This window comes from Wolffia australiana, chromosome 6 (assembly GCF_029677425.1).
Source record: "Wolffia australiana isolate 7733 chromosome 6, ASM2967742v1".
In the NCBI taxonomy this organism is placed as follows: Eukaryota; Viridiplantae; Streptophyta; class Magnoliopsida; order Alismatales; family Araceae; genus Wolffia; species Wolffia australiana.
In genome coordinates this window covers 2,550,798-2,576,948 of record NC_135840.1, presented here as the reverse complement: position 1 = coordinate 2,576,948, position 26,151 = coordinate 2,550,798, and the positions used below count along the sequence as shown (strand labels likewise).

At 40.5% G+C, this 26,151-nt stretch overlaps 1 protein-coding gene across 2 annotated transcripts in view; it reads left to right on the top strand.

Annotated features, from left to right (window-relative positions):
* Positions 1-14,753: 14,753 nt before the first annotated feature.
* Positions 14,754-26,151, top strand: part of LOC144704201 (ARP protein (REF)) — a 64,746-nt gene continuing 53,348 nt past the window's right edge. Inside the window, exons 1-4 of one of the 2 annotated variants that reach the window (XM_078576515.1) lie at positions 14,754-14,915; positions 15,287-15,460; positions 15,787-15,864; positions 17,154-17,335. In XM_078576515.1, coding sequence (XP_078432641.1) covers positions 14,861-14,915; positions 15,287-15,460; positions 15,787-15,864; positions 17,154-17,335 — 489 coding nt within the window. In that variant the 5' untranslated portion in view covers positions 14,754-14,860. The remainder of the gene's footprint in view (positions 14,916-15,286; positions 15,461-15,786; positions 15,865-17,153; positions 17,336-26,151) is intronic. The other variant, XM_078576516.1, reaches the window with a different exon arrangement.

Sequence of the window (26,151 nt, the reverse complement as noted above, 5' to 3'; positions counted from 1 at the left end):
TGATGGGAAGGTTTAGTGAGATAGTTCCAATACTCCTCTACATCATTAAGAGCATAAAATGTAGCTTCACAACCCATGGGGTGGAAAATTAGATTGGATAAAATGATCATTGATGCATTAATAAGTATGTTGTAGATTTCATTAATAGGGTTGGCCAATGATTGTAGAAGGTTGTACGCATAACATTTTTGTAGCAATAATTTATATAATATTTCTTTGGGAACTTTTTGAAATTTTCTTGGGGATGACGACTTTGATGAAAATTTCATGGATCTTTTATGTAAATATCTAAGAAAATAAAAGAGGGGACAACCCTCATATTTAATGGTCATGAAATTAATAAAGGACTTAATGCAATCAATTTTTTGCATGTATAGTTTTATATATAAAAAGAGCTTTCCAATTATTTTTTCTCTTTCGTTAACTTAAATTTTATCAAATATCAAAAAATGGGTGACAAAAATAGTAATGCATAAAAATATTTATTTTCAAGTTAGAGGACTGGACCAGCAAAGTGTAGAAAGGAGAAGAAAAACTCAATAAGATAAGATGAAATAATGGAAGAAAAGACAAAGATGTTAGAGTTTGATGGTTTGTTCTTATCTCCTATTAGATTTTAAAAGGAAATAAACAGCATGCAACCAGCATGTTATTTCTACAAGGAAGACTGAATTAACCGTTTGTATGGTAATCAATTATATATAATGAGGCATCACAATGAAAGAAGAAAAATGATAAGTGAGAGGGATGAAGATAAATATAAGGGAGAGGAAGGAGACACAAATAAGATTTCACATGTGATTTTGATGACAAACTTTTACTTGACAAATTGAAAGGAAACACTTAAATATTTCTATTAAAAATTAAATTTTTTCTTATATTTTGATAAAACTGTGGTGAGGAATTTTAGTCATAGTGGTGATAACTTGCAATTCATTATGTAAAATTGATGAATATTACATACTTATACGTATTCTATTAGCCATATTTGCATGTCAACATAATCAAAGGAACATAAATAGCTTGCACTAAAGTTTCATGATTGTTTTTAATTTTTTAGTATTTAATTGACATTTGGCTTTAGTGCATTAAAGATTTATTTTTTTCAAGGCATAAAATAAGTGGCTAGAGGTTTTTAAGGCTCTTACTAATTTTGTGGAATTTTCCATATTTTTCATAATTTTTTTACCATTTTATAGCCGAGAAATTTTTTTTAGAATTGGCAGAATATATTTCATGATTTATTTGGCATTTAAAAAATGATTTTTAGTTAATTTATGTGGCGTCCATGTCATTTGCCCAAAAATTCGGGCAAACGATTGACTGCTCCAAATCATTTTTCCATAGGCTAATTATGGCATCGCAATGCGCGATGCCACAATGAGTGAATCATTGCCACAATCATTACCTGGCGTGGGCGGCTAGAGGAAAAAGGTAAATTTGTCTTGTTTTTTGGCCTTTTTTGTGCAATAATTGCACATGGAGAATCGATAAGGACTTGCAAATAAAACATGTGGCAAATCGATAAGCGCATGCATTTATTAACATGAGAATAGTACCCTTTTATTATTTTATTATTTTATTAAATCAAGAACTACTGACGCGGGCGACATGACACTCTCTTAGCTGCCCAAAGGCATATTTTCTCTCTCTCTCGTAAAGGCAATGATTGAGTCATAGTGTAGCGTACAAAAATGACATAGCGCACAATCTGAGGCCAGAGAAAAGAAGGCAGTGACCTGGCGAATCAAAAAATGGTTTTTTTACCTGCGTGGAGGAGAGAGAAATGATCTAACTTCTGGGATTAATCGCTAGTAAAATGGCCATATCTTGAGATCTAGCTGTCCGATCGTGCCCAAATTTTGAGGGTAGTTTTGTCTTTTCACCCTCTATGATCCACATGGTTGGATTATAAAAAAAAGGTCGAGAAGAAGGGTAAAACCATGGAGGAAGCTCTTCCCCAACTTGTTTGACCAGGAAGGACACAGGATTGGCTTTTGAAGTCGACAGATCTTGCTTAAAAAATCAAAGTTGTAAGTTTTGTCTTCACTATATGAACTTCTTCTTGAATAATTTCAAAATGCTAAGGCATGGGCGAAATGTACATGCCTTTGGAGATGAATTGAATGGTGTTTAGCATTGCAATTTGATTTTTATTTAAGATCTGACTTAAATTCCTAGTTCTACATTGTTTATCATTTCATCTTGCATCTTAGATCCCTATATTAGAGTCAGATTTCATCTACAACTCATTTTCCCCCAATTTTTCCACTTTCTCTCTCTAGGTTATCTCGCCTACTTTATCTCTCTATATCTAGAAATTGATTGTTGGAAAAATAAATTCCACATATAAAATATCTACATCCAAAATTTCATTAAAAAAATTGTCCATCTTCAATCCCATGTACAAATCAATTTCTCCCAATTTTAATACATAAAAATTGTTTTGATTAATCACCTTTCCTTGAATCTTGGTAATCTGAATTACTTTGACACAAGAATTAAAACATCATCTCTAGAGTGTTGTGACCAAAAATATTAAGATCACCATAAATATTCTAATTACTATTAAGTAATTACAAACAAAGTTAAACAAAACTAAGGCCCATTAAATACAAAATTAAATTCATTCTTGAATTCATTCATAAAAATAAGAATAAAAGGTCTTTAGAAGCATAATATATTTGATCCTATATTACATAATTGTGATTAAGGGAAATTTGTACAAATTTTATTACGTATATTTTCTCACCCAAATTTAGGCTTATCAATTGGATATTAAACATACAAAAAATGTTGGCACTTCTCTCACAAATCAACATAAAATTATGGGGTTTTTTGAAGAGAAAGATAGAATTTATAAACAAGCGGACAGATTAACGTGTTCTCGCAGAATCATATAGTTTGGCAATAAAAACTGCAAAGCTAGATATATTTTTTTGTATATAAAAGTATAGGTCGGTAGTTTTAAAATAATAAAAAAGTGCTTCTTGATTTTTTTCTGATTTCTGTAGAAATTACCATGAAATACGATAAGTAGACATATTGATTTTGTTTTGTCCACAGGTTCCCAACTCAAAAGAAAAAAAAGATTGATCCATAATTTCTCTTTAAGACAATTGAAGGCACTGGTGTTTATTTTATTTTTATTTAAAAAGTCCAGAATAAAGTTCTTGTAAAAGATAAATTAAATAAAATAAAGTAATCTGAAATGAAAAACTTAAGATAACAGGATTGTATTCACTACAACTTGACAACTTGAAAGGACCCACCAAAGCTCCAGTCCCTCTTGCTAAGTCTCATTATTCGACGTAAATTCATCTGTCTTTCCCTTTGGTAGCCCCTATTTATGAGATAATGATGTCACCGTCAGCACAAAAAGTTCTGAAGTCAAGAGAATAATCAAGACTGAAAGTAAAGAAAGCAAGATTGAAAATAAAAAAGTGGGAAAGCAATTCTCATTTCTATAGCAATGAAAAGAAAATGTAATTATAATTTTTTAGAATTTAATTCTCAAAATATGAGAAGGTGAAGAAAATTAGAATTAACAAATGTAATTCTAAGCTACCTAAGATGGAGAAATAAATCTTTTTTATATGGAGAAGACATAGTGAAGGCTGTCCACATAAATGCCTTATTGTAGGGAAAGAAGCTTAAAGCACCTCTACCTTTCAGGACACTAAGGAATGGGATCATGCATGCATGAATTTTACACATAAATACCCCCTACTTAAGCATTGCCAATCTCTTACCATAAAAGTATCTCCAATCACTTGATAATAATGTAGAATTCGAGACTTTAAGAAAAATGACTTCTCGTGAAATGGTCGTAGAATATTTATCAAAATATGCTCACACTGTTAGGGTTCATTGACTCAATTTAATCATCCAAATATGTATTCAGATCACCTTGTGTCTTAACACCTATCTCAATAAGGCATTTTTGAACTCTAATGGTTCATAAATATCATTCATGTAGAAAAATTGATTCATCTTAACTCAATTTATAGATCACTCACCACCTTCCACTACCAAGGATGGTGCTTAGTCTACAGACAGTGTCCCTCTTTATAGATACAGGTTATAGTTACAACAATAAGGACGCATTGTTGTAGCCTTTGCTTTGACATATATTGGAGTTTCTCAATGATCTCAACTTATTACAATGTTGCATTAGGGTTTCTCCTTATTGACAGCGGCTTGCGCCCAATCTGCAGTGGAATTTACATTGTTGCAAAAATGAATGCTTTTTTCAGGGATGGCGTCTTCTAGCTACAAACGGCCACCGGGAGGTCACAAGAACCAAAGAGAGGGAGGGCCGACAGGATGCGGTTGCACCACAGGCCATGGGCATACACGGTATTGCCAGGGACGGGGTCGAAGTTGACAACCTTACAAATGGTGAGTGATGATAGAGGATGTTGCTAGAGGATGCCAAGAAGTCCTACCCGTTTGATGTACTGAGCTGGTCTGTGGTGCCGATATGTCAACAACATCACTTTGAGTGGAGGGATGAGAATGACACTGAATATAGCTTGGACAATGCGGCTCACTAGTAACGATAGGGAAGTTTGGCAGCTGTAATGATCGTAACCTTCTTCTCTGCAAGGACAAACTATAAACAGGAGGTTCTTTCCTCTAAGGAGGGGGGGGGGTCGGAGACTCTATGGTGAAACAAAATAGATTTTTCTTTCACAAAGTCTCCAACCTAGAATGTTCATTCCCCACCCCTTTATATAGTAAGGTGGGTGTGGTTGCCCTCAGGGGCCACCTTATGGGAGAGATCCAAACAAGTATTCTTCCCTAAAGACTGAGCAAAACAAAAACAAACTACTGAAATAAATGGACACAGGAAGGAGCCTCTATGCAGTCGAAAGAAAAGACACATGCCAGAAATAAACGACACTAGGATGTTGTCATCAAACATGATATCAGAAGTTTGGGTTCTTCGCGTCGAATCAGGCTCCCCAGCACGACTGTTGGTGAGTATGGGCATGGTATTCTGGATGGTCCTCCATCACTATTTTCAAAGTTTAGTTGAAAATATGCCCTTAAAACAGCTTTCGGTCGTGTATTGCATGCGTAAAATCCAATCAAAATATTTTCAGGGGTTTTATCAAATTAATCGAGATTTTTCTATGGTTGTTTAAGGAAATATGGAGGAGGGAGAAAGAAGAGGGTCATATGCATAAATAATATTGGATGGGGTCCATTTGTGTGCGAATTAAATCCGGAACTTTTGCACAAAACTCCAAGAACTTGATTTTGCGAGGCCTCGTGGCCAAATCTTGGCCTTTTGAAGAAAATTCCAAGGGCTTAATAGATATCCGCAATTGCTTTGTTTTTGGGCGCTACGAGCACCGTCTGTGTTGCACATACAAAGCGCAAGCACGGGAGGTGACGTGGCAGCTTGTGAGTGGTCTGCGATAGTAAAACTCACAGGTAAGCGCATTTTAAAATGTATTACTTTTATTTTTCTCTTTCTCTTAATTTCAGGACAGGGGGTATGTGGCAAGCTGAAAGAGGATGCACCAAATCAGTTATAAATCTCCCCTGACAATCAGGAAGTGACACACAATTGTGTGTAATGAGGAATTTAAATTAAATAAATGATTATTGATCCAATGGTTCTGATGGGTCAATATTCATTTAATAATAACTTTTAATCTTGAAGTCAGGTTGAGCTCAAATTTCATGAGTTTGCTCGTGTTGACCTCCTCTTTCTATCTATATGGTTGGATCATTCAGATAAAGCCTATATCGATGGAAAAAAGTGATTACTTATTGGGGATAAAATGCTGATTTTATCATTTAACCTAAGTATAAAATCAGAAATTCAAGTTGGGAAGGTCATTCTGGACGGGGCTCTTTCACAGCTGCAAGAAAGAGAGGAGAACCAGCGTGAGTCAACTGCATTTGGTATTTTTACTTCATTGTATTTGTATTTGAATTATAGAGTAATTTGTATTATTTTTTAATGAAAGTTTTGGTGGTTCTTGTTGATCTAGGTCTGAAATTCTAAATCACATGGCTTGAGTGACATGTACAAGCCCTTCCTAGGATTAGCAAGAGTTATTATTAAGTTAAGTTGATTGTTCCCCTTGTACACTACGAACAAAAAAATAACAGAAAGAGATTGATTTCTATTTAAGAATAGATAGGTATCAAAAATTAGTGAACTAGCTTGGATGCCCAAGTCCCTCAAAAGAACAAATTAACATTAAATCTCCTTCTTAACCCCTCTACTTAACTCCTCTAATCCTTTTTATTGGATCAAATAAGAAAATTTAGATATCCCTAATTTTTTATTCTTCTCATCTCTTCTACCCTACTCTCCAACTTCGTCATCTAATTAGGGTGATTGGATCTTCATTAAAGATGAAATTTACCCTAATTAGGGTTAAACTATTCAAGTAGATTGCGAATTGAATTGCCTTACTAGCTTCGCTTGGATGATACCCATACTTATCACTATACATGAGTTAGGGTTTCAGCTAAAATTAACAATGATAAGGGATTTTAATTGGATAATTAACCCAGATGAGTCACCATCCTACACCAGGTGGCCCAGACGTCGTCTGTCATGAGTGCCTTGCTTGACGCGCCAGAGTGTTACGTTTGTGCAGTCGCATGGACGGTCAACCCTAAAATGGCACAGTTGGCCAACTACAATGCAACCATCCCACAACTGCAACATTAGCTGATTGAGTTGCCACACAGCCTAACCGTTGTGTGGATGACCTACATCCACTACGCAAGCACTGCTTGGCCGAAACACCAACTGTCCTATTGGTGCCTTGGCCTCGCAACTCCATCATCGTGCTCGCCCTGTAGCCACGTGACTAAGTGAACACATAGTAGAATTGCCGCGCACCCGTGCCGCCACTTGGACCTGGCTGTGGGCCACCAGCTCGGTCTTGCGCTGCATTTGAGCCACTATGCATGTCGTCCTGCTGGCCCATCATGCTATCTCGCTTTCTGCCAACTGTTGCTCAAACACGCGCGTCGTCTTCCTTCTGCCCACTGTCGCTCACAATCGCCGTCATCTCCGCTCGCGCCGATCCTGCAGAAGGGTTCACGCCGTTGAGCTCAGCCATTTGCTTGAGCTGCCTTGACACATCATTTTCACTCTCCTTGTCCGCCTCTAGTGATACACTCCTGCTCTGCACCCCACTGCCAGTCGATCCATGCCTTGCCGACTCCGACACCTTCCCACCACACCTGCCCATACCGGTTCGCGCCGGCGAAGACACTACCGACAAGCAACATCGACGATGAGGTATGTCGTTCCCTTTGCTCATTAGTTATATTACATCTTTCAGTATATTTTCGGCTGCACTCCACCGCGCTCAGGTTAGTTGAGGTGAGAGACTTTATCTTGAAAACTATGTCACGAGTGATTTCCTAGGTACGGGTTGAGCAGTCCATTACGTGCGAGCGCCAACGGAATTACTACGCTTCACGTCGTAGTCATTGTCATTGCTCTGACGAGGGTCTAAGCCTGCACGTACATCCGCTCAGGATTCATCGCATCATGTACTTACATATATCCTTAGAGCTTTAAAAAATGTTTAGGGAAGTGAGAATTAGTAGGGAGTAAAGAATTGTGGCGCAATAGAGATGATGAACAAGCACCACTAGGTGTTTGTTGAAATGTCTGAGAGAAAAGAGAATTTTTTCGGTGATTTTATTAAAGAACTTTACTCTAGTGGTTTTATTAGAGGCAAAAAAATTATATAACAAAAGTATTTGTAAATTGGAGACTTTAGGTAATCTTTATAGAATTTTTAGAAGTGAAATGATACTGGAAAATATACAGAGTCAACAGTTGCATATGAGGTGTTTAATTAAATGCTTAGATGAAGAAGATTGGATATAAGGGGTCTTTTTTTCTGTGTTTTTACACCCTAGAAACAAACAATTTGATTTATAGCTTTCTTTGGTTGCTAGGTATTTTTTTGATCCACATGATAAATCTTACCCCACGTGATTCTTATATACTATTTAGTCTTTACGGTAGCCCGCAGGCCCGGGGAAGGTTTATCAAGCCTGCCTTGGCCTTACCCGATTCACTCTTAACAATTATGATTTATTAAACCCATATGGGAAGATTTAAAATCGTTCATTTGTATATCTATTTTGAAACATTATAAATATTGAATATTAATACCGAGAAAAAGAATCTAACCTTGCTTATGCATGCTCACGGGGACTGTTTGATGCGCGTACATGGGGTGCTAGTGAGGTGGCCGTGGTTGCAATTGAACCGATGTATATGGTCTTCCACGCCTTTGGCGCTCCAGACTGCAGCTGCGGCCTAGCCACTAAAGGCTCTTCTAGGTGTCACGTAATTTTATTTGTTATTCATTTATTACTATTTTTACTTCATTAACAATGTGCTTATTATGTCATATTCATATTAAATTCATTAGATATAGAAAAATTTTGTAATATGGAAATTGATGCATAAAATGGAATTTTTTCATCATTTACCATGAAATAGGTATGTTAATTCTATCACATAGATATCATAAAATCTTCAAAATGTTTAAATTGCATGCATGAAATTGAGTATGTCATCGTTCGAGGGTCTCACGTGGATATATATGGTAAACGATGACTGTAAAGGTTCCATGAGAGAACACTACTCGGTATCTTACAGAGCATGAGGTGTAGCTTGGCATCCCACGGGTTGGAAACTTAACCTATCGACTAGGTTGAATCGATTCTTAGTAAATCTACTCATAAATCCAAATGATAGTAATATATATGTGCAATTCTAGTTAATTTATCTACTTCTTTATCTTTATTTGGATATATTATCAACATTTATGTTAAGTTGTGAAACATCATGAAATAAAATAACCTTTTTCTAATTTGGAGTTAATTATTGTCATTTGTGGGCGTAACCCCTTTTAACTCAATGAATTAAGTGGAACAAATCTCACTCTCTTCTTAGTTTATGTGGAAGATGCAGGAATTAGGTGAAACTTTCACGAATAATGGGGATAATTAAATGAAGGAGAAGCTATTTGGCCTAAAGGAGAAGGCCCAGCCACAACCCTGGGCCAAGAAAGGAGGCCCAAATCAAGACAGTTGGCTCTAGTCTAAAGGCCCACTAAGGAAGCTCCACTAAGCCCACTATGAGAGGCATCTTGGGCCAAAGAAAGGAGGGCAAGGGGAAGGTCCAGTCATGATTATTTGTGATCATTTTAGGTGCTTGAATGCTGATTGGAGGACACCCTTGGACGTGGATCCAAGCCAGAGAAGAAGATCCAGCCATTCAATCCATAAAACATCCAAGGGTGGAGACTTAAAGATAGCACCTTTAATGCTAATTAGGGAAAGAAGTCTTGAACGTCCCTGGGGTATTTAAAAAGTCTCAATGCTGATTGGAGGACCATAATGGATGTGGATCATGACCCAGAAAAGAAGATCTGGCCATCCATTGTATTACAAATCCAATGGCTCTCATTCGCTCTCTCTCCCTATATAAACCCCTTCACCTTATTGTAATATTCATCTTGTGATTCAATCCAAAGTAATATTTGGTGGCCTAAGTGCAATTGAGTCATAGATCCATTCACCTTAGTGAGTGCCAGGCTGAGCAAGAAGCATCCATGGCTGAAGAAGCTGGTGGAAAGGAGAAGAAGAAGTCCCTTGGACCTTGGCAGGTGTGACAAAGAGGTTACATAGCCAATATCCAGACGGTTCCAATGCATCCAACCACGCTCCAAAATTCATTCTAGAACTCATTCTAGAGTGAATTTAGTGCAGTCCATTTTTCTCTCTCCTCCACCAAGCCACTTTCTCCATTTGGCATCCGGACTTAGCCAAATTTTGACTAAGTCTAGAGCGTCAGCCTGTTTCATTTCCTATTTTGTTTTGGCTTTAAAATACTCCTAAAAATCCCAAAAACTTATTTTGTGCCTACTAATATAATTATAATATTATAATTATATTACAACTTTCCTTGTTTTATATTTTTATTTCATTAGTTATTTATCTTCATATGTAGTAAACCTACTTCTAAAATTATCAAAAATATATATAACTAAAGCACAAATTCTTAACGAAAAACCCTTGCTCCCTATTGATCGACCCTTACTCTCCCTACGCTAGTATGGTTATTATAAATTTTTGTTGTTTTAATTTGGATAAACCAACAACACTAATTAGTGAAGTTAGCTCATCACTAATTACCTATAAAATCTGAATTATCATCTACATGTTGATATAGTTAATTAATAAGGTTGGCCAATAATTATTATTGGTCCACTAAAGTTATTCACTAGAATGATACAAGGGCCTAGAGGGTCACACGCATAAGATCATAGGGGCATTGGTGAATATATTTTAATTTATGGAGTTTTCCAAAAAAACTTAAGTGCAACATAAATAGGGAAGGGGCACTCATTTGAAGCACCCAAGCAAGCTAGAATTGCGAGCCGCCCCTTTTTCCACTCTGCTCTCTTATCCACTCAACCAAGGGGAGTGTCTTCATGGTGAGAAGATTTTCAAGATTTTTACAGAGGGTTAAAGAAGAAGAGGTAGAGATCAAAGACCAATGTGATCGTGCAGATACTTCTAGAGGCCGAACGCATAAATGGCTCCAAAAAGATCTCAAAGTGGGAAATTCAAGGGTGGAACAAGTTCCCCATAAGGTACATATAATGTACTGTTTTAAAGATCAATTTTGGATTCATTAACACACTTATGCATCATGGAAATCATGTTTTCATGATTGAACCAAGGCACATAACCAAACATTAGCCTCATGAAAATCTTATATTCCCTGAGCGGTTCTACCACGTAGAAATGCTCTTTAGATGGTCATGATTGAGAAACCACCAGTTTTGCTTGGTGGGTAGGTAATGCCAGACTTATAATTTTTCAGGTAAACTACTAGGACCTCACGTAGCACACGTCGAATTAATTATTCTTGATGCTGGAGAAATGAACCTATTTGAAATGGCTCATATCGTACCAAAAAAACCAATGTCTAAAAAAGGATTGATTATACTTTCTGATCTAGCTACTTTAGGTTTAGGGACAGGCTGGGAGGAGTAGTTTTACATACTTTTCCATAATGTGTCTTGACTACTACACAAAATTTCCTCTGCAGTCTTAGGCTTTTACAACATTTATCATGCACTTCTAAGACCTGAAACTATTGATGAACATTTTCCGCTATTTGGTTATGTATGGAACTATAGAAATAAAATGACAAAAATTTAAGGTGTTCACTTAATTTTTTAGGTCTCGGTAATTTTATTTTGTTTTTAAAACTTTTTATATAGGTCTAGGTGCTTTTCTGTATCAGTCTATTTATAACCTTAATGTATTTGAAAATTGTTCCATGTGAATTTTTTTTTGAATGACATGAAAATTAATTGGATTATGAAAAAAACAGAAAGAGGTTTAAGACATCTTACATGTATCATGTTTGTTCTCATTAGTATTGGTTCATTTTAATCTGGAAAATGGTTGAAACTAAGTTACATCATCACAGACTCTTCAGCTTTCAATTTTATCCAAATCAATAGTTGATAATTCAAAACTAATCTAAATTAGAAACAACTAAACGAGTGAAAAACTTGAACGAATCCCATTATATCTTAATCAATAACCAGGGCATTGAAGGAAAATTTACTCTTCAAGAACTAAGTATTATTTTAAAAATTAAATACGTTATAATAATATTTTAAATATAAAATAATTTTATTGTAATGTTTTTGTGTTTAATGATTTACCTTAATTATTATAAATTTATAATTGAAACAGAAATTTGTCTGATTGAGAAAAAAATATATTTATATGGATCAAAGTCAAACATTGTGTTGGACAATCTTTTATGTAACTTTTCCATTTATATGAACATGTTTATTATTCTTCCACTTGTGTTAAATATCTATCATTCATATTTAAAGTTTTTTATCAGTCAATGTAAATTTATCCATTGGTCACGGTTCAATCCAAATGAAAGATTACATCATCTAAGATTCGTGGTCAATTTTTTCTTCATCTCATTTGTTTAACTAAATTATTTTTAAAAATACAAATAAAAATAAAACTGAACTACCTTGACAAATATGGTGATGAAACTTCATATTTCTGCTTGTGAGCAGTCTTATTTTACATTCATACTTTTCTCTCTTGATTCAACTTCTCAATTTGTGTTTTTTATGTAATTTACACAGAATAAGGAATAATGTGTGAATTTATTAAATTTATGGATAAATATATAGCTTCATCAGTACAGAGGCAGGTTAGCTAATCACAAACAAGCACATCATTTTATTTGTACATCAAAACAATCACAACCATAAGGCTTATTTAAAAAAATTACTTGTCTGATTCCTTGAATAATTTGCTTCCATGTATTATATCATGCAATAAACACATTGGAATATCATGAGACGGAAAGATAAGAAACAAACTACAAAAAACTTATTCACACATCAATAATTATTGTGATTTTTATTTGTTTTCCATCTAATACACTGGTGATTTTTATTCTTATTTTACTTGTAGTCACGGGGTGTGAGTTCTAGAGTTTCTATGATGTAAGAAATACTCACGATATGCAAAACACATTTACTTGAAAACATACAACGACGAGGAATCAGATCAAAATTTTAAATGACAATAAATGATACTTAAAAATTGTTTGCATCAATACCTCCATATTAGTTGTGTAAAATTCTTACATGTTTACTTGGAGTTAGAACATATATTTCTAAGGTGATTAGATTAATATTTTTAAAAGAGATAAACAGTGAACATTGTCAGTGATTGCATCAATTTTAGAGATATTTAGAAGACTCAATGTGTGGTTAAAATTTTTGGAGTTAAATTATTTTTTGTACATATTTAATTATAAATAAATATACATTAATCTTTAAGAGTTCAAAATTAAATTAGTAGGTCCTGATATGCATATTATCTTTTAAAAGATTGTTAAAATCTTTAAATAGATAAATAAGTTCTAAATCAAAATGATATAGGATAATTCAACGTATTGATTTCCGAACCAGGAGCCCTGATTCCAGATGACATCACCGAAAACTACTTGAATGACTGAAATGATCTTGGAAGATATTAAACCCAGTTTTCAGGAGGCATTATGGCCAAGTATAGTGTTGATTCTCCACTTTTTTTTAGACATTGGGATTTGGATCGTGAATAAGGCGCAGCTAGAAAAACACCATGGAGTTCCCAAACCTGTATTAAGACCAAGAATCTCACTATCTCTCTTCTATCTTATAACATATTCATAAAAATAACTAGGTGAGCATTATTCTCCTTCCATAAGTCTTGTATCCCATTTTTTGTCCTTACTAAAACACAAATTTAGCAGCAGAATTAATAATTAAACATATTAAAATTAGTTTTTTTAGAACATTGAAACTGAAGAGATCATTGGTTCTCCAATATTTTTCGGTTAAACAATTAGAATGGGATAAGCAGTACATAAGTTTATTGTGGCCTAATTGATCAGGTTGTGGTCTTTGTCAAAAAGGCTATTCATGTAGGCTTAAATTCAAGATTTTTTGGGAAAGATAATCATAGAGTCAAGGATATGTACTCTTTTAAGTTACTATATACATTAATAAATAAATTCATATATTTAACTTTTTAGTTGTCTAAAAATGTATAGACAATATAATACACACAAACACGCACACACATATATATAAGTAACACACACACACACAAATTGTCTGAGCCCATTATGTTAAGACCTTCAGCCTTATTTTCTTTGTATAATTAATAAGTTTATGGAAATAATATCAAAAATAATCACCGTGAGATCATGAAAATTAAATACTTATGTTGATCATTGATGAACATTTAAAGTTCAGGTTGATTACATGGTGTAAAATGTGTAGTTGAAAACTCCAAAAAAATTGACCTACATCATTTCGTGGTCAAGAATCGATAAATAATCATAATAACACTCAAAATTGTGTAATAAGTAAAAAGTATTTTGGATCTAAATTAATATTTTATTTTACTTAATATATATATATTTAACTTTTGACAGTGATCTCAATAATTTAGACATCATATCTTTTACTTGAATCCTATGGATATAAATTACAATGTCTTTTATAATTGGACAAACATTGATATCAAATGTATTTATAATTGTGTATTTATAAATAAAGTTTAAAATAAAACACCATCATGACATCGATTTCATTATTTATTCACTGTCAATCCACATTCCGGCAAATCAAACAAAAGATAACTCCAAAGTTTGGACCATAATAAAAATCTTACAAAACAAAAATGAAAACACATGGAATTCAGATTATCGTATTGAATGTATAAAAAGAAAAATATACATACGTACATACATACCTAGTATGTATGTATGCATGTGTGCAAGTATGTATGTATGTATGTATACATGCACGTCTGCATGCATGTATGCATGCATGTACGCATGTATGCATGTAGGCATGTAGGCATGTACGCATGTAGGCATGTACGCATGTAGGCATGTATGCATGTACGCATGGATGCATGTACTCATGTACGCATGTACGCATGTATGCATGTACACATGTACGCATGTATGTATGTATGTATGTATGTATGTATGTATGTATGTATGTATGTATGTATGTATGTATGTATGTATGTAAGTAATTTTTCATTCAGAAAACGTGTCTTACCTAATCGCGTGTACGTTTTTTTAAAAGAATAAATGTCTCAATATCCGGGGCTTATTTTGCTGCCTACTTAGTTTTTTTCAAGATTGAAGGATAGAGAGGTAGGTGTATCAGTAAGAGAGAAAGATTGAGAGAGATATAGTAAGAGAGAGCGCGAGAGAGGAGAGAAAGATATCAGAATGGAGCTCAAGCCTGGGCTTTCTGCTCTGGTGACAGGGGGCGCTTCGGGGATCGGTAATTATGCCGGCTTCTGACGTATCTGATCATTCATTGTTGTTCTCTCGGTCATTTTGATTTGATATAGTGTCTAATTATTGGTGTGTAATTTTGTTTCCGTATGTTTGTAAAGGGGAAGACACTGAATTGACGCGATATCTGAAGCCTCTCTGTAGATATTTTCGTTTATAGACGGATTCATAGTAATTATCGATTTTTGATTTTGTTCATGCGATTTCCTTTGGGAATTCGCGTTTCCTTTAATAATTGGTTGTTCATACTTTCAGTTAGTCTGACCGATTTATAGCCTTGTATTTATAATTTTGCTCCAAAGGTGACAAAAATTGATCTCGGCCAGTAGCTCAGATGTCATCTTTTATATGGTACAGGTAAAGCACTCAGTTTGGCTTTGGGAAAGAATGGTGTTTTCGTTACAATTGTGGACTTGTTTGAAGATAGAGGAGAAGAAGTGGCACTGTTGGTAGAGAAACAGAATAAAGCTTTCCATCCAGACAGAAATGAACCTTCTTCTTTATTTATCAAGTGCGACGTCACAAGCAGAAGTAAGGGGGCTATTCCTTTTCAATAAATTTAATGTGGCTTTCATATGATTTTTTTTATCTCCCTGAACTCGGATAGTGTCATAAAAGCAGATGTGCAAAACTTTCACTTGATTGCTTTAATTTGGTCAATCTTTAGCTAAAAACATGAAAGCTTTTACCCATTGAATTTCCGAAGTGTCCAGCCATGAAGCTTCTTTGGTGAAACTGCCTGAACTTTATCTTGAGTAGTTTGACAGCGTCAAAATTTCCAGTGATGCTCAGTGGTCAAGGAGAAAAGGAAAATATTATAGAAAATAGTTATTTTCTACTGATCCGCTTGATTGTAGCCTTTCCCAGATGCTACCCGCTAACCCAGACTGAGTTTCCTAGACTTCTGGAGGATATTCAATGTTTCAGTGCACAGGGTAAGCTGTTTTTCCACCTCAGTACATTTTTGTTGCTTATAATCAACCTTTTTTGCCCTGCCTAATCATGTGGCAACAATGAAGTTCCGCCGTAGAAGCCTTGCAGACGAAAATATCATAGATGCCTCATGGCAATCCATCTACCATCAATTAACTGAAGAGGAAGATAGGGTAGGGAAAAAAGAGAAGAGAAGGGGATAGATAGGAAAGAAACTTCAAGAAACCTCAAGAACTTCTGATTGTAGCAGTACTTGCCCTCAAAATAGCCAGAACTACTAATTCATGGTTGGAGGAACCCCAATTCCATAATTCATTCAAAAGCGTTTCTAATGTATTACCAAGGTTTATTTTTACCTTCGAATTACACAAGACTTATTTAGTTTCACATTTAATACTCAGTCTTTGAATGAACCTATCATTGACTGGGTCGTCTGTAGCAGGACTCTATCAAATTACTGGTTGAGCTTTATCCTGAATAGTATTGATAATATCAAAATGGCAGTGTGATGCCCTTAATCTTAGAAGCAAATATTTCTGTCTGCATGCGTTTCCCATGGAAACCGCATGCATCTCCCTAGTCTGCTAAATATTTCTGTCCGCATGTGGTTCCCATGGAAACCACATGCATCTCCCTAGTCTGCTATATTTCTGTCCGCACGTGTTTCCCATGGAAACCACATGCATCTCCCTAGTCTGCTAAATATTTCTGTCCGCTGAGAAAACCATCCTCTCATGAGTTTCATCTTGTTCACTAGGCGAAAAGTTTGGGCTCCAGATAGCTTGACTAAGAGTCTAATTCCTGAAGCTTTAGTTCAGTGGTTGAGAGTCAACTCACTAAATTCAGTAGTTCAGTATCCTTGATTTTTGAATGTGGAAAAGCTTGTATTTGGTGATTTCAGGACATGGTGAATGTCCAGTCAATTTACTGGTGGAATATTTCCTCAGAGAAAGTCTTCTGGGATTCCCTAGGGGATGGGGTGCCCAGAGGGAGGGAGGTGGGGGGGACGACTGTATGAATCGGTTATCTTATCAAGACTCTAACAGTTATCATGATTTTGTTTTTGAGTAAACCCATAAACTTAAGGTTGCAATGTCTTTTTTCTCACTATTTGCATTTGTAAATTCCTTGACCCCTAAAATTTCTGTGCTGATGTGACGGGCAAAGAAAAAAGGTATCTAAACCTTGTAAAACATTTTCAGAGCGGTCTATCTTACCATTGAATTGGGTTGTCCAACTCCATTGGAAAACATTTTTCATAAAAAAATGATTTTGATTTCTGATTTTCCAGAATGGATGGCTGCTGCATTTGATAAACATTTGGAGACATTTGGAGGACTGGACATTTGCATCAATAGTGCTGGCATCTCAAGTCATGTTCCATTTCAGAAGGACAAAACTGATGGAAAAGATTCATGGAGGCGTGTTATTGATGTTAATTTTCTTGCTGTGGTTGATTCTACTCATCTTGCGGTATGCATGAAATATAAGTAACTGGCAAGGGGTTTTCATTTATTTTATTTAGCATTTCATCTCTCAATTTTATTTATTTTATTTCCATCAGAATTTCTATTGTAGTTCAAATGTGGGGAATGACAAATACTAAATGTTAATTTACTGAGACCATATTCATAATGATTTCACTGGTATGCTTTCATTGCATCTTGATAATTGAAGAGATATGATCTCAAATGAGATAAGGTATGATCTTTTTCTGAATGAAAGGTGTGATCTTAGTAGAACAGTAATAAAAAGCACCTCTGAATCATCTCCCAGATAATCAGTCAGGTATGACGGGTAGAGAGAGAGAGAGAGAGAGAGAGAGAGAGAGAGAGAGAGAGAGAGAGAGAGAGAGAGAGAGAGAGAGGGGGAGAGAGAGAGAGAGAGAGAGAGAGAGAGAGAGAGAGAGAGAGAGAGAGAGAGAGAGAGAGAGAGAGAGAGAGAGAGAGAGAGAGAGAGAGAGAGAGAGAGAGAGAGAGAGAGAGAGAGAGAGAGAGAGAGAGAGAGAGAGAGACAGAGAGACAGAGATAGAGAAGAGAGAGAGATAGAGAAGAGAGAGAGGGAGAGAGGAGAGGAAGAGAGAGAGAGGGAGAGAAAGAAGGATCTGAGGCCCCAGTATCAGCCTCTCTTAGGAATTAATACCATTATAGTCTTTTTTTGCCTACTCTTTCTTTGGAAGAAGTAATGAAGATGATGCATGCAAGAAGTAAAATGCTTAGCAAGAAAAGACAACTTTAAAACATTTTGAGAATGTTTTCCTCATTAGTAGAGACCAAATTGTCTACCTTGTAGCCCAGTTATTACATTTTCCTATTAATAGTTTTCATGATTAATCTGTGTTGGGGGTCTATAGTGTTATTGAAAATCATCTTTATTTTGAAACAGGCACAAAGGGTCTCTACAATAGTGGACGAGTTTTTTTAGAAAAAAAATTCTGAATTAATATGTTGTCAAGATTCTTTCAGATAGGTATCCTCTTGGCACCATGTTGGTGCACCTATTTTTGTACTTCAACTAAAAATCAAATTGCACCCCTTGGACAAGAGGATACCTCAGATGGAAGAATGAAGAACTGACAAGGTAGTCTTCCCTATGGAGCGCTTGAACTGAATAAAACAGGGTGCAATGTAAGTTTCATGTATACACGATCTTCGAATTTGGTCAGGGGAGGTTATGAGAACTCTAATATCGACCTCGCAAGGGCTTCCAGAAAAATGAAGGAAAAAAGACTGGAGAATAGAGCACATGTCAACTAGGAGCATGTGACAGTAAATAAAGTACCCAAGGCCAAGGTGAGAATCCAGCACAAATAAGGGGCTCTTTGACTGGGCTGGGAAGCAGGAGATCCTCCTGTGACCAGAGGGGACGATGTCAATCTTAATGACTGTCTGTCTTCTTATCCCTTAATTGATTCCTTCTACCTGTGTCTTTCCCATTCCTTTTTATCTGTATCCTCACATCTTCAGGAGCAATTAGTCACTTGTTAATTGAAAGCATTTAACACTCATACTGGAACTGGATTTCACTGATACACTCCTAAGAGTGTAGCAGACCCCAACCAAGAGCTGTTCGTAGCAATGCAATCAAAGTAGCCAAGTCACGCGGGTTGAGAGTTGTCATCACTTGGCAGTGCTGATCGGACACATATGAGCAGAGCATTAGTATGCATCAAGCTCACTGGGATGGGATCTGGAGGGTAATAACCGTGTCCCCTGTTCAGCATATTTAACCAGAGGTTCAGAAATGTGAGATATAACTGTTAGGAAATAGGTGGTGTGGCCTATTAGGCCAACTAGACCATTAGCCCACTAAGGGTTCCTTCTCTTAGTCCCACATGGGATAAATTACTCGTACTCTCTCAGCCCTACATAAGGACATGTATCCCTTCCTTTCAAGATAACCAAGAGCTATCCATCTTCTCTTCTCAACATGGTATCAGAGCCAGAGATGTAGGTTCCTGCAATCGTTCGTCTTCAAGGGTGGTGGAGGTTTCCCCTCCACTACCCTAGCTTTTGGTTCAAACATTTCAACCACCGGCGATCTCTGCCCCTCCGCCACCAGCGATGCACGCCGCTCCGCCTCTGGCGATCTACACCCGCTGCCGCTCCCAGGTTAGGACTCCTCCTCCTCCTCCTCCTCGTCTCATCTCCTCTCCACCCTAGTCTCGATGCCGGCTTCTTCGTCGGGGTTCGCCTTCGCGTCCTCGTCCGTTCCATCTTCCTTCTCTTCATCCTCGTTTTCGGCGTCCCCCTTCTCCTCACCGTCCATGTCCCTCTTCTTGGCATCCTCTGGCCAGCCTTCGTCGCCGTCTACATTCTCTTTCAGCTCGTCTACCGGCCGTCTCCGGTGGTCTCCGGCAGTCTCCGGCCATCTCCGACCGTCTCCAGCCATCCCGGCCGCCTCTGGCAGTCTCCAACCGCCTTGGCCGCCTTCGGCCCCCTCGTCGGCCGCCTCTACCGCCTCCGGCCGCCCTCGCTTTCTCACAACCCTAGCTACCGGCCGTCACCGGCCGTCTCCGGCCGTCTCCAGCCGTCACCGGCCGTCTCCGGCCGTCACCGGTTGCCTACGGCCGTCACCGGCCGTCACCTGCCGTCTCCGGCGGTCTCCAGCCTTCTCCGGCAGTCTCCAGCCGTCTCCGGCTGTCGCCGGCCGTCTCCGGCGATTTCCAACTACCTTCACTGCCTAGGCCGTCTTCGGCCCCCTCGTCATCTGCCTCCATCGCCTCGGCCTCCTCCGGCTGCCTCGGTTTCCCTCGGGCTTCCTTTTCTGCCCTCCGCCGCCTTCCGCTGCCTCCGGCGCCTACGCTGCCTCGGTCGCCTCCTGCCGCCTCGGCCGCCTCGGTCGCCCTCGGGCTTCCTCCGCCGCCTCGGCCACCTCCGGCAGCCGCGGCCACCTTTGGCCGCCTTCGACTGCCTCCGGCTGCCTCCACCGCCTTCGGCTGCCTTCGGCCGCCTCCAGCGCCTACAGCTGCCTCGGTCGCCTCTGGCCTAGGCTGCCTCGGCTGCCTCGGCCATCTTCTCTTTTTTCAACCGTCTTCAGCCTCCAGCCGTCCTCTGCCATCTTTCCGGCCATCCTGCTCTGCACGCTCTGCACCGCCTACTACTACATCACAATCTGGGCATGGATGACGAGCATCCACGCTCCAGCTTGCGGGGGAGTGTTAGGAAATAGGTGGTGTGGCCTATTAGGCCCACTAGACCATTAGCCCACTAAGGGTTCCTTCTCTTAGTCCCACATGGGATGAAGTACTCGTACTCTCTCTCAGCCCTACATAAGGGCATGCATCCCTTCTTTCAAGATAACCAAGAGCTATCCATCTTCTCTTCTCAACAATAACTTGTAAAATTGCACCGTCAGTGGTGTTTGTGTCAGCTCTGCTGGAGCAGAACAGACCAGCAGCCAGCCTCCACATTTAGGGTTTCATAAAGGAAAAAAGACAACTTCGAATTTGTGCTCAGAGTCTGGAGTTTAAATACCCATGACTTACATTGTGGGCTCGGGCCCGGACCCGTGTTTAAGTGACTTAATTCACGTAAACAGTGAAATAAAAGATACAATAAGGGGCTTTGTTTAACATCCCCCCTCAAGCATGGTGTGGATGTTGTCCATGCCGAGCTTGCCAACTTACTTGAAGAATGCAGAAGGTTGAAACCCTTTAGTAATTATGTCTGCAACTTGATCGGAGGACCCAACAAACAGCAGCTGGATAATCCTGGAGTCGATCTGTTATATAATGAAATGGCGATCGATCTCAACATGCTTTGTGCGATCATGCTGAACCAGGTTATGAGCAATAGTAAATTCTGACCTATTATCACAGTATATACATATTGGTCCCTCCAATTGAAACTGTAGGTCCTCTAAGATTTCTCTGATCCAGATGCTCTCACATATACCTTGAGCTAGTGATCTGAACTCTGCTTCAGCACTAGACCTGGCAACAAAATGTTGCTTCTTACTTCTCCAACTCACCAAGCTCCCACACACATACGCGCAGTACCCTGACGTCAACCTTCTGTCCATCACGGAGCCTGCATAATCAGCATCGGTGTAAACTATAACACTTTTATTTCTTCCTTTGAATAGGACTCCCTGGCCAGGTGTACCTTTTAGGTATGCCAGAACGTGATGAACAGCCTATAGGTGTACTTCATGGGGTTTGTGCATGTACTGTCTAAGGAGGCTCATGGCAAAGGCAATATCAGGCTGAGTATGATTCAGATAAATTAATCTCCCAATCAGCCACTGATATGATTCTGTTCACTGGTAGACTTTTCTCTCGGATTCCTAGCTTTGTGTTCGGATCGATTGGAGTGCTCGCAGGTTTACATGCCAGTTGGCCTGCTTCCTTGAGAAGATCTAAGATTTACTTGTGTTGTGACATAAATATGCCATCTTTGGAGTAAGCTACCTCCATGCCCAAGAAATATATAAGCCTTCCCAATGACTTAAAACAAACTCTGCTGCAAGCGATTCTTGCAGATACTTTGCTTCAACTGGATCATTCCCAGTAATTAAAATATCTTCAACATAGGCGATCAAGGCTGTTATTCTGGACACTTGACTTTTGACAAATAGGGTGTGATCCCCATTGCTTGGACGATACCCCAGTTTCTTCATAGTCTTAGCGAATCTGCCAAACCACATCTATGGAGATTGCTTTAGGCCATAGAGGGCCTTCTTCAATTTGCAAACCATACCCTCATCCATAACTTGACTCCACTCGTTGCTACGAAGAGCCTGCTCAACTGACTTGGGGACTTCAACTGGATCAACCTTGGAGAGAAAATTCTGATAAGCATAACTTAAACGAGCATGAGATAGATAATAGGCAATGGGATAAAGGGGTCTCTAAGTGCAACTTTGGGTCCCTTACGTAATGCAATGGGCCACTGAAGACCTTCCTCAGTTGGTTTGTTCACCTCTCCAGACCTCAACTCAAACACAATAGGAGTTGCTTCATCATTATCCACTTGTGGATGTTCAGGACTCGGTGCTGGATGTTGCTCCATATTACTCTCTGGTTCCGATATCTGGAAGTGAAATGGCTGACTCAATGGATCAACTGGTAAATCAGTTGGTGCACTGGTTGGCCGTTGAGAGTTCTCTCCTCCATAGAACGCCACACATTCGTCAAATGTCACATTGGCCGAGACGAAAAAACATCGAGTGGAGGGGTGATAGCACCTGTAACCCTTCTGAGTAGATGAATAGCCAACAAATATGCATTTGAGTGAACGGGGGTCAAGTTTCCCAACTATAGGAGAGGGATCATGCACATAGGCTGTCAAGAGAGGAAGGAAGAAGATAATGACATGACTCAATAGAGTACATGGCTGGGTATACATATACCCTAGGAGGGAGAGAATGATGAGAGGGCTAATGGGCTTATAGAATAGGGCCCATTAGCCCATAAGGCTGACTATCTCACTAACACCCCCCCGGAAGCGAAGTATGGATGTCATCCATGCCGAGCTTGGACACTGCACGTGCAGGAGAGGTCGAGATAGTCCTTTGGTAAGGACATCAGCAGCTTGATCAGCGGATGGAACAAATTCCAAGTCAAAGATGCCCTTGTCCACGCGCTCCTTGAAGAAGTAGCGGTGGAGTTCCATATGCTTGATCCGTCCCTGTTGGCCAGGGTTCTTTGCCAAGGCGATTGCCGACTTGTTGTCGCAGTAGAAGTGGATCGGGCCGGAATACTCCACACGAAGGTCATGGAGAATTCCGTATATCCACTGGCCTTCAGAGGCCCCATCGGCAAGTGCCCGGTATTCGGCTTCAGCACTGGAGCGGGACACTTTGTCCTGCTTGCTGCTCTTCCAACTGACAAGACTGCCGAAGACAAAAGTGCAGTACCCCGTGGTGGAACGACAGTCCACAACTGAGCCGGCAAAGTCCGCATCAGTGTACACCTTCACGGTCCGCTCCATACTCCGAGGAAAGAACAAGCCCTTCCCGGGGCAGCCCTTTAGGTACGCAAGTACCCGGTTGGCCGCCTGACGATGGATCTCCCGCGGAGAGTGCATGAACTGACTGAGGAGGTTGACGGCGAAACTGATGTTGGGGCGGGTGTGGGTCAAGTACAGAAGTTTCCCCACCACCTGCTGGTACTGATATTCGTTCACTGGTGCTGAGTCCTCCCCATTACCCGACTTGACGTTAGGGTCGATGGGAGTAGTAACCGGTGCACACTCAGTCATTCCGGTCAAGGCCAGTAGGTCAACGGCATACTTCTGCTGTGACACAAAGATCCCCCGGGGGGAGTAGGCCACCTCAAGGCCGAGGAAGTAGCGAAGAGGCCCGAGGGCCTTGATTTCGAACTCCTTGGCCAACGCAGAGCTGAGGCAGCCGGCCTCTGCAGAATCGGACCCCGTGATGAGGATGTCGTCGACGTACACGGCCAAGATGGAGACACCCGTGGAACTGTGACGGAAGAATAGGGAGGCATCCCCATTGCTCTGAGTGTAGCCCTCGGTCTTCATGACCGAAGAGAACTGACCGAACCACATCCGCGGTGACTGTTTCAGTCCATAGAGAGACTTCCGCAGCCGGCAAACGGTGCCCGGGGGGCCAAGGGTATACCCGGGAGGTGGCTGCATGTACACCTCCTCCGTCAAGTCACCGTGGAGAAAAGCATTCTTCACATTGAACTGTCGTATCGGCCAGTCGAAATGAGCCGCAAGAGCCAAGAGGAGACGGACTGTTTCCATCTTCGCCACAGGAGAGAAGGTCTCAAAGTAGTCCACGCCATACGACTGAGTAAACCCCCGAGCCACAAGTCGAGACTTGAGGCGCTCGAGAGTACCATCAGCATGATGCTTGTTGGCATGAATCCACTTGCAATCCACCGCCCTCTTGCCAGGAGGAAGTGGGACGACTTCCCAAGTGTGGTTCTTGAGCAAGGACTGCATCTCCTCATCCATCGCCGCTTTCCAATGAGGAGAAGCAAGAGCATGGGATAGGCGACGAGGGAGGGGATGCGACTCTATGTGAGAAAGAAAGGACCGGTAGGAAGGGCTTAGCCGATCAAAAGAGAGATAGTGAGATAAGGGATAGAGAGGTGTGCGAGTGCACTGACGAACCCCTTTCCGAAGGGCGATAGGCCATCCCAACTGAGCATCATCATCAGTAGACGAGGGTGACGCATCGTCCGACGGAGGAGCGGAAGCAAAGGAGGGAGAAGAAGATAGCTCCCGGGTAGGGGAGGCTCCCGGGGAAGATGGTGCACTCGGAGAAGGATACGGTGCACCAAGAGTAGGAGGTAGCTCCCCGGGGTGAGAGATGGACTTCCCGGGGTTAGGAGGTGCACTAGGGGGAGGATACGGTGCACCGGGAGGTGAGACGGTAGGAGGCAAGGGAGAGAAGGTGGCTGGGAACGGCGACGGTGGAGGAATGGGTCCCACAAACAGAAAGGGTTCCAAGGAAGGAGTCGAAGACGCCTCAACCAGCGGAAGGCGTGGCGAGGTAGAATCACCGAAGTAAGACTTATGCTCGGCAAAGGTGACGTTTGCCGAGATGAAAAATCTCCAAGACGGAGGGTGGTAGCAACGGTAACCTTTCTGGAGAGAAGCGTACCCGACGAAGACGCACCGGAGAGCTCGAGCATCGAGCTTCGTGCGAGTGGGAGCCGTGACGTGGGCGTCGCGTGCACCGAAGATGCGAGGGAGGAGTCCAGTCCGCAGTGAGAGATGGGGGAACGCCGTGGAGAGGCGATCCAGTGGGCTGACAAACCCGAGGGGCTGGGAGGGGAGACGGTTTACGAGATGGGTACTTGTTAAGACCGCCTCACCCCAATACGCCCACGGAACAGAATAGTTCAGCAGAAGGGTACGGGCGGTCGACGTGACATACCCGATCCGACGTTCTGCCATACCGTTCTGTTCCGGTGGCCACAAGAGGACTCGTGGAGAATCCCATGGTCAGCAAAGTGCGTGGCCAGCTCGGTGTTGACGGTCCCGGCGTTATCGGAGCGGAAGCGCTGAATACCTCGGCCAAACTGAGTACGAACCATGGAGCAGAAGTGACGGACCGTCGGAGCAACCTCAGATTTGGCGGTCAACAAGTAGACCCATGTGTAGCGGGTGGCCTCATCAACAAAGATCTGAAAGTATCGGTGGCCCTTTAGGCTAGCCTGCGGGGCGGGTCCCCAAACATCACTATGGATGCGAAATAATGGAGTGGAGGAGTGCGAGATGGACGGAGAGAAAGATGAACGACGGTGCTTCGCCAGTTGACAGGCATCACACACGATAGTCTGAAGGTCCAATCCAGTACACATCGAAGGAAAGAGACGCTGTAAAACTGAAAATGGCGGGTGACCCAGCCGTTGGTGAGCCAACTGGAGACGTCCCATACGCTGCACATCCGCCGGTCGGAGTTGGCGGTGAAGCAGGAAGCACCGAAAGCGCCCCCCATCGTCCAACAACAGCAACCCGTTCTCCCGCCTAATCGGTGTAGTCCGACCCACCTTGTCAGATAGAAACATCCCGTCAGGCTGGAGGTGAAAAGAACAGGACAAACTGTCAACCAAACGCTGAGGAGACATAAGTATAGCTCGCAGGGCGGGGACATGAAGAACATTGCTGACCACTCCAAGGCCATCTACAAACACTGCCCCAATTCCAGCAACACGCAACCGTCCACCACCGGCTGTAAGAATTGTACGGTCCCCACTATGCCTTTCGTAGGATACAAACCGGTCATTGAACGGGGTCATGTGTTCGGTTGCCCCCGAATCAAGAACCCAGCTCGTATCCGATACGAGAGGCGAGTAAGAAGCCGTACCA